Source organism: Papio anubis, unplaced genomic scaffold (assembly GCF_008728515.1).
Source record: "Papio anubis isolate 15944 unplaced genomic scaffold, Panubis1.0 scaffold563, whole genome shotgun sequence".
NCBI lineage: Eukaryota > Metazoa > Chordata > Mammalia > Primates > Cercopithecidae > Papio > Papio anubis.
The window spans coordinates 13411-23398 of NW_022165851.1; the positions used below are offsets into that span (position 1 = coordinate 13411).

General features: G+C 36.9%; 1 protein-coding gene across 1 annotated transcript; it reads left to right on the top strand.

Annotated features, from left to right (window-relative positions):
• Window positions 1-1015: 1015 nt before the first annotated feature.
• LOC116273334 (tripartite motif-containing protein 43-like) lies at window positions 1016-3449 on the top strand. Its single transcript, XM_031662339.1, is given in 5 exon segments — window positions 1016-1091; window positions 1094-1277; window positions 1279-1420; window positions 2032-2131; window positions 3211-3449. Coding segments are annotated over 5 exon segments (741 nt in total).
• Window positions 3450-9988: the final 6539 nt, after the last annotated feature.

Below are 9988 nucleotides of genomic sequence, written 5' to 3' on the forward strand. Positions count from 1 at the left end.
GTCCTAGAACTATTGAGCTCTAAAAACCCACTGAGTTGGCCTCTAATCTGGATTATAGGCTTGAGCCACCTTATCCTGGCCACCACGTTTTTCTTTCTTCTTTCTTTTTCTCTTCTTTTTTTTTTTTTCAAAACATACATTTTAAAACTCTGACTTACTGTCTGGTGTCGTATTGTAATACTTACTATTTTCTGACTATGTGAAAGAGTAATGATAGTACTTGCCAAAGAACAAAATATTTGTATCCTTTGTGTATTCTTCTACAGTTTTTATCAATCTTTTGTAATTTTAATTACCTGTCTTTTAAGGAGGTTGATGTTAGCCAGTATATCATAAATTCTCAGACAGCCCAGGAATAGTGAACATTCCAAGAACGTTTTTCTTGATTGAATTAACATAGCAGCCTAGAAGAACAATGATTTGCTTACTAACTTGGAAGAAAGTGCCTTTACCTCAATTTGTCTGTTTTACCTTGAAGAGAGCAAGGCTAGCTTTTTCTGATTTTGGTCTAAGTATGAGTTCTGCTCTAACATTTTCAAGCAGGGTCCTTCTGGAAAAGTTACGATGGATGGTTGTTACAGTTAAATAAAAAAGTGAGAGTAGAAGAGCTTAGTTAGCTTGCCTTCTCTAAAATCAATCACAGGCAATTAAGAGTGTTACTACTGATTTTCCAGACGATTCCAAGACTCAACCCTTGAGTTTACAAGGTTGAGTAAACCCCTTAGAAGCCCAGCAATTTGATAGACAATAACACCTCAAATCTGATATTTTCTATGCAGGAAGGTAGAGTTTGGAAAAGTGAATGATGTGTTGACTGGAGAACAGTCATGTTTGTCTACAGAAGTCAAATATATTAATTTTGCTTTTCTATTTTCCTATTTCTGTCAAATTTATAGTTAAAGCCTATTCTAGAAAAAAAAAAAAGGATATTTATTCAATGCAACATGATTCCAACTTTGCTTGCGTCTTTTTCTCTCAGGTGAAGGTCATTATTGGTTTTCTTTCCTACAGGAAAATGGACTCAGACTTCTCCTTAACTTTCCAGAAGGAACTCACCTATGTCATCTGTTCAGCAGACTACCTGGTAGACCCTGTACCGTCTGCTGTGGGCACAGCTTCTGTAAGGCTGTTTCTGCCTTCCTGGGGAAGAAGCCCAGAAGTCCTAACTGCCCTGCATGCCTTGAACCATCACAAACAGGACTTCCAAAAAGCAATATTCTTCTGAATAATGTTGAGCCATTGGCCCAGAAAAGCCGTCTCTGGCAATTCCTGAGCTCTAAAACAAATATGTGGGACCCATAGGGAAGCAAAGAAGATGCTCTGTGATGTGGAAAAGAGTCTGCTCTGTTTGCTGTGCTCCAACTCTCAAGGCACAGAACTCCTAAAACACTACTCAGTGAGGGCAGCTGAGGAACACCGGGTAAGAGATGGCTCTGCGATCACCTGAAAGCTGGAGGGTGCCAGAGGTAAGAATTAGAAGGACAATGAGAATCATCGTGGTGATTACTCTATTCTTTACTGAGTGCCAGGTGCTGTTCTAGGTACCAGTGTTAAATTTTGAATAAGGAAATATGCAATTCTACCTTCCTTCAAAGAGCCTGCACCCAAACAGAGGGTGAATAAGTAAATGTCCTTATTATTGTGACTCTACAGTTCAATGCTAAAGGCATTGAAAAGCAACAAAACTGCAAGCACAAAACTGTTTGAAAATCTATTTAATATTTACTGGATAAAACAATGAGACTATGTATACCTACAAAATCAGGGGCTAGCATAGTGGGTTCTGAAGCAGGATGTTTCACTGAACATTAGCCAGGTTACAGGAAATCTTGACTCTTCAGTTTTCTAAACTATTCTATATTCTGAAACCTCAGAACTGAAAATATCAATTGAGGATGAGCAGTGAAAAAATTGTTTTTTTCCCTTCTCTCTAATGTATTTATATATTACATCCCTTGCCTGCGTATATCATTCAGAGTGTGGAATCCATTATTTGACTTTCTGTTTTTTAACCTCATAATTCTTTTGCAGGAGAAGCTCTTAAAGCAAATGAGGATTTTATGGAAAAAGATTCAAAAAAATCAGAGAAATCTAAATGAGGAGAGAAGAACAGCCTTCCTCTGGAGGGTAAGTTTGAGACTGAGTCCTCTAGCAGCTTAGCAGAGACAGGCATGCTGACAACATTTATATTAGCAACTTGAGTTGAAATTCTCATATGCCAGATTTTGTCATGTGTTTATTCATAGGCTGGAAAACAACCAGACTCTTCAATATAATGCTTGTTCAGGTTTTTTGGAAATGTTCTTCAGATAAGTAAAAAATAAATATAAATTCTGAAGGGCAAGTATGTGCTTAAAATGAATAAATATTTCAGGCAGAGTTTTCTGAATAAGATGAATTATGTAATATTAATTCATAATTATATAATTGAAAAATAAATGTATTTACTGGTGAATATGATGTTGTCCAGGGGGAAGAAATCAGGTGGGAACAGTCATTTAAGAAATGTGCCTATGCTGGTGAAGTCTTATAGCAAAGGACCAGATGCGCACCAGTTCTATGTGGAGAAAATGTAACATGATGAAAAGCTGAGGAGAAGGGATAAAAAATGACTGGGGGAGTGAGAGAACAACTATGTCAATATTGAGAGGAGAGACACAATGGAATGGAGATTCATGTTCTTAGAATGGCAGGGCAATATAGAGCCTATGGCTTTTGACAGAAGAAAGATAGGAGACAGAAAAGAAGGTAGTTGTTTTGAGAGATGGGAGTTAAATTTTTTTACTAAGATCCTTTTTGTGTGATGGCTTCTGATCCTGATTATAATATACTAACGACATTTCTACTAAGAGTGATTGTTTAGGCTGTGAAGTACAAAGATTTGATACTACAAATTAATTGAGTAACAAAGATTATATATATTATTGATGACAATTTAACAATCATAAATTTTAGTTGTTTTCTAATGGTATTTAAGATTTGAGGGAGGACATATATTTAAACATTTAAATCTAAAGTGCTATTTACGGAGTGTTAGGAATTGATGAATTATAAATTTGAAAGGAAGGTCTTGTTTAACCCATCATACTGTTTGTAAATGATGAAGAGAATAAGAAGGAATGGCAGAGGATGAATTTGTGGAGTTCTCTTGAGGTGGAAGTAGGCCTGGGTATGTAACCTACAAAATCCATGTCCCCACAGAATGAAGAGTTCTACGGGCACAGATGATCGGGAATGAGTATAGGAAGCTGCATCCAGTTCTCCATAAAGAAGAAAAACAACATCTAGAGAGACTGAACAAGGAGTACCAAGAGATTTTTCAACAACTCCAGAGAAGTTGGATCAATATGGATCAAAAGAGTAAACACTTGAAAGAAATGTATCAGGAACTAATGGAAATGTGTCATAAACCAGATGTGGAGCTGCTCTACCTAAGAACTGAGGGGTGACTATGAGGGTAATTTATGTTAGCTGGCCTTTACATCTTTGTTTTCCATCAGGTACCAAAGACATTATTTCTTCATCTCCTGCATTGATGGTGGAGTCATTCCCATGGATTACAGAGATAAACTATAACTCCTAACCTAATCATGGAAAGAGAGCTTTATGGAATTGTGCAATTAGATTTCCATAGAAACATTTTCTACCACAAGTTTTCTCCTCTAGCACATTTCATTCAAACTCTGGAAGAAAAAAATTCATTTGAAAATTCAATTTTTGTCTCCATTGGATAATACACAGAAATTAGGGAAAAACTAACATTTCCTTCTTCCCCCTTTTGGGAAGGCCTACGTTTGAAATGCTCCTGATTTGAGCCACATTATGCTATGGGGACTAGCCCTGAAAAAGACCACTTTGTAGACAGCTGCAGCAATGCGCAGTCACTACTCACACCTTTCTCTCTCACTCAAATTCAGGGTCCTGAATTTATCAGAACTAGATTCTGTCAACAGGTCTTACTGGTATAATTGTTAGAGATGAGAATACATTTAAAAAGGGTTGCAGTGATAGTATGTGATAATTCTAAAGTTTTCCAAACCTTAAGACTACATGGGCAGAATAACAACTTTTTTGTTTGTTTGTTTGTTTGGTCCTCAACAGTGAAATACTAGCTAATACTGGGTGTCTAATTTGCAAGAAGAAGACCAACATACAAAGAAAGAGCCTTTTGACTAAGCATTAGGGGTTATGACAGAAATAAAAATCTTTTCTAGAAATGATGAGACAGAAGCTAACCACCAAAATTACTCATGCAGGGAATATTGCCATAATAACCAACGAATGCATCTTTTACATGCTGGGAAGAGTTTTCTTAGGACTTCTTAATATTCTTAGGACTAGCACCAGAAAAAAGCAAAAACATCTGGATAAGACTGAATAAAAATTCCTTTCAGGTCCAGACACAGAGCCTTATTACGCCTTTAATCCCAGCCTTTCGGAGGCTGATGCAGGAGGAAGGCTTGAATCCAGGAGTTCAAGATGAGCCTGGACAACACTGAGATACCCTATTTCTATAAAAGTAAATTTTTTAAAACTTAGCCAGGCATGGTGGCACACCTCTGTGGTTCCAGCTACTTAGGAGGTTGAGGCAGGAGGATCACTTGAGCTTAGGAGTTTGATGCTACAGTGAACCATAATTGTTCCACTGCATTCCATTCTGGGCAACAGAGCTAGAACTTTTCTCAAAACCAACCAACAAATAAAAAAAAGGCATTTTATTTCAGCATAATATTTTATTTGTATGCATTTGCATGTGCACATATATATGTGTGAGTGTTGATGTATTTTAGCGTAGAAGACAAGTTTTAAGTCATTAGATGGATGACAGTTTAAGCTTACATCCCCAAACTGTAGCATGTGTTAGAATTATCCAAAGGGCTTGCTTTATAGCTATTTCTAAACCCCGTCCTATAAAGCTCATTGTAACTACAGACATCTACATAATTATTTATGTTAGGTATATAAGAGATACTTATCTGAGAGCATATTCTTATAGAATCAAAGATTTCCTTTTCAATAGAAGCTTATTCTCATTAACAAATGGCCATAAAATGTTTTTTTAAAAGATGATACTTTTAAAAATAATATCAGCGGCCGGGCGTGGTGGCTCAAGTCTGTAATCCCAGCACTTTGGGAGGCTGAGGCGGGCAGATCACGAGGTCAGGAGATCGAGACCATCCTGGCTAACACGGTGAAACCCCCATCTCTACTAAAAAATACAAAAAACTAGCCAGATGAGGTGGCGGGCGCGAGTAGTCCCAGCTACTCGGGAGGCTGAGGCAGGAGAATGGCGTGAACCTGGGAGGCAGAGCTTGCAGCGAGCTGAGATCCGGTCACTACACTCCAGCTTGGGCGACAGAGCGAAACTCCATCTCAAAATAAATAAATATATAAATAAATAAATATAATATCAGCAAGATTTACCATTAAAATCTCCAAGCGATTTAGTCCTTCTGACATTTTTCTGTACATGTTTTTGGCTATATCCACTTTGTTTATACTTTTTAAAAATATTTTCCAAAATAAATCGTATTTATTTATTGTATTTTAAAGCTCAAAATGTATTTAAACATTTTATTAATTTAGGCTTTTTCAAATAATATCTTGTTATTTGATATGTTCAGTTAATTACTAGTTGGTAACTGTAGATATAAAGTTTTTAAATGGCAGAAGTCTACTTTATAAATTAATTTATAAACACTTAGATTCTATAGCATTAGGTGTTGTGGAGACAAACAATTGCTGAAATATGATATGCTGTGAATTAAGTGACTTGGACTTAGAGAAATAAAAAGCCTGCCTTACAAAAGCTCCTGAAGGAAGTATGAAATATGGAAAGGAAAAACCAGTACCAGCCACTGCAAAAACAAACCAAATTGTACAGACCATCGACACTGTGAAGAACCAGCATCAACTAATGAGCAAATAAGCAGCTAGCATCATAATCACATTAAATGTAAATGGGCTAAATGCCCCAATTAAAAGGCACAGACTGGCAAATTGGATAGAATCAAGACCCATCAGTGTGCTGTATTCAGGAGACCCATCTCACGTGCAAAGACACACATAGGCTCAAAATAAAGAGATGGAGGAATATCTACCAAGCAAATGGAAAGAAAAAGAAAAAAAAACACAGGGGTTGCAATCCTAGTGTATGATAAAACAGACTTTAAACCAACAAAGATCAAAAGAGACAAACAAGGGCATTACATAATGGTAAAGGGATCAATGCAACAAGAAGAGCTAACTATCCTAAATATATATGCAACCAACACAGGAGCACCCAGACTCATAAAGCAAGTTCTTAGAGACCTACAAAGAGACTTAGACACCCACACAATAATAGTGGGAGACTTTAACACCCCACTGTCAGTATCAGACAGATCATCAAGACAGAAAATTAACACAGATATTCAGGACTTGAACTCAGTTCTGGTCCAAGTAGACCTAATAGACATCTACAGAACTCTCCACCCCAAATCAACAGAATATACACTCTTCTCAGCACTGCATAGCACTAATTCTAAAATTGACCACATAATTGGAAGTGAAACACTCCTCAGCAAATGCAAAAGAACAGAAATCATAACAAGCAGACTCTCAGACAACAGTGCAATCAAAGTAGAACTCAGGATTAAGAAACTCACTCAAAACTACACAACTACATGGATACTGACAACCTGCTCCTGAATGACTACTGGGTAAATAATGAAATTAAGGCACAAATCAATAAGTTATTTAAAACCAATGAGAACAAAGACACAACATAGCAGAATCTCTGGGACACAGTTAAAGCAGAATTTATGGGGAAATTTATAGCATTAAATGCCCACAGAAGAAAGCAGGAAAGATCTAAAATCGACACCCAAACATCACAATTAAAAGAACTAGAGAAACAAGAGCAAACAAACTCAAAAGCTAGCAGAAGACAAGAAATCACTAAGATCAGAGCAGAACTGAAGGAGACAGAGACACAAAAAAACCCTTCAAAAAAATCAGTGAATCCAGGAGGTGGTTTTTTGAAAATACGAACAAAATAGATAGACCAATAGCCACATTAATGAAGAAAAGAAAGAAGAATCAACTAGACACGATAAAAAATGATAAGGGGGATATCACCGCTGATCCCAAAGAAATACAAACTACCATCAGAAAATACTATAAACAATTCTATGCAAATAAGCCGGAAAATCTGGAAGAGTGAGATAAATTCCTGGAAACATACACCCTCTCAAGACTGAAACAGGAAGAAGTCAAATCCTCGAATAGACCAATAACAAGTTCTGAAATAGAGGCAGTAATTAATAACCTACCCACCAAAAAAAAGAACAAGACCAGACAGATTCACAGCCAAATTATAACAGTGGTACAAAGAGGAGCTGGTACCATTCCTTCTGAAACTATTCCAAACAATAGAAAAAGAGAGACTCCTCTCTAACGCATTTTATGAGGCCAGAATCACCCTTATACCAAAACCTGGCAGTGACACAACAAAAACAGAAAATTTCAGGCCAATATCCCTAATGAACTTTGATGCAAAAAATCAAAATAAAATACTGGCAAACCAAATCCAGCGACACTTTAAAAAGCTTATCCATCACGATCAAGTCAGCTTCATCCCTGGGATGCAAGGCTGGTTCAACATACACAAATCAACAAGCGTAATCCATCACATAAACAGAACCAATGAAAAAAACCACGATTCTTTCAATAGATGCAGAAAAGGCCTTTGAAAAAATTCAACACCCCTTCATGTTAAAAACACTCAATAAACCAGGTACTGATGGAACATATGTTAAAATAATAAAAACTATTTATGACAAACCCCAGATAATATCATACTGAATGGGCAAAAGCTGGAAGCATTCCCTTTGAAAACCGGCACAAGACAAGGACGCCCTCTCTCAGTACTCCTATTCAACACAGTATTGGAAGTTCTGGCCAGGCAATCAGGCAAGAGAAAAAAATAAAGGTATTCAAATAGGAAGAGAGGAGGTCAAATTGACTCTGTCTGCAGATGACATAATTGTATATTTTGAAAACCCCACTGTCTCAGCCCAAAATCTCCTTAAGCTGATAAGCAAGTTCAGCAAAGTCTCAGGAAACAAAATCAATGTGCAAAAATCACAAGCATTCCTATACACTGATAATAGAGAGCCAAATCATGAGCAAACTCCCATTCACAATTGCTAAATAGAGAATAGAATACCTAGGAATAAAACTCATAAGTGATGTGACAGACCTCTTCAAGGAGAACTAGCTCAAGGAAAAAAAAAGAGAAGACAAACAAATGGAAAAACATTCCATGCTCATGGATAGGAAAAGTCAGTATTATGAAAATGGCCATACTGCCCAAAGTAATTTGTAGATTCAATGCTATTTCCATCAAGCTACCATTGACTTTCTTCACAGAATTAGAAAAAACTACTTTAAATTTCGTATGGAACCAAAAAAGAGCCCATAGAGCCAAGACAATCCTAAGCAAAAATAACATAGCTGGAGGCATCACGCTACTTGACTTCAAACTATACCACAAGGCATGGTAACCATAATAGCATGGTAGTAGTACCAAAACAGATATATAGACCAATGGAACAGAACAGAGGCCTCAGAAACAACACCACACATCTGCAACCATCTGATCTTTGACAAACCTGACACAAACAAGCACTGGGTAAAGGACTTCCTATTTAATAAATGCTATTGGGAAACCTTGCTAGTCGTATGTGGAAAACTGAAACTAGTCCCCTTCCTTACACCTTTAAAAAAAAAATATCTCAAGATGGATTAAAGAATTAAACATAAGACCTCAAACCATAAAAACCCTAGAAGAAAACCTAGGTAATACCATTCAGGACATAGGCATGGGCAAATACTTCATGACTAAAACACTAAAAGCAATGGCAATGAAAGTCAAAATTGACAAATTGGATCTAATTCAACTAAAGAGCTTCTGCACAGCAAAAGAAACTACCATCAGAGTGAACAGGCAACCTACAGAATGGGAGAAAACTTTTGCAACGTATCTGAGAAAGTCTAATATCCAGAATCTACAAGGAACTTAAACAAGTTTACAAGAAAAAAACAAACAACTCCATCAAAAAGTCGGCAAAGGATATGAGCAGGCACTTTTCAAAACAAGACATTTATGCAGCCAACAAACATATGAACAAAAGCTCATCATCACTGGTCATTAGAGAAATGCAAATCAAAACCACAAGGAGATACCATCTCAAGCCAGTTAGAATGGCGATCATTAAAAAGTCTGGAAACAAGAGCTCCTGGAGAGGATGTGGAGAAGTAGGAATGCTTCTACACTGTTGGTGGGAGTGTAAATTAGCTCAACCATTGCGGAAGACAGTGTGGCGATTCCTCAAGGATCCAGAACCAGAAATACATTTGACCCAGCAATTCCATTACTGGGTACATACCCAAAGGATTATAAATCATTCTACTATAAAGACACACACACACATATGTTTATTGCAGCACTATTCACAATAGCAAAGACATGGAACCAACCCAAACACCCAACAATGTTAGACTGGATAAAGAAAATGTGTCATATATACATCATGGAATACTATGCAACCATTAAAAAATATGAGTTCATGTCCTTTGCAGGGACATGGATGAAGCTGTAAACCATCATTCTCAGCAAACACAGGAAAAAAAAAACCAAACACTGCATGTTCTCATTCATAACTGGCAGTTTAACAATGAGAACATATGGGCACAGGGAAGGGAACATCACACACTTGGGCCTGTTCGGGGGTGGGGGACAATGAGAGGGATATGTGTAGAGAAATACCTAATATAGATGACAGGTTGATGGGTGCAGCAAACCACCATGGCACATGTATACTTATAGAACAAACACATTCTGCACATGTATCCCAAAACTTAAAGTATAATAAAAATAAATTAAATTTTTAAAAGCCTAAATTATTCAGCCATGAATGACAAAGGGATTACTTGAACTTACTTA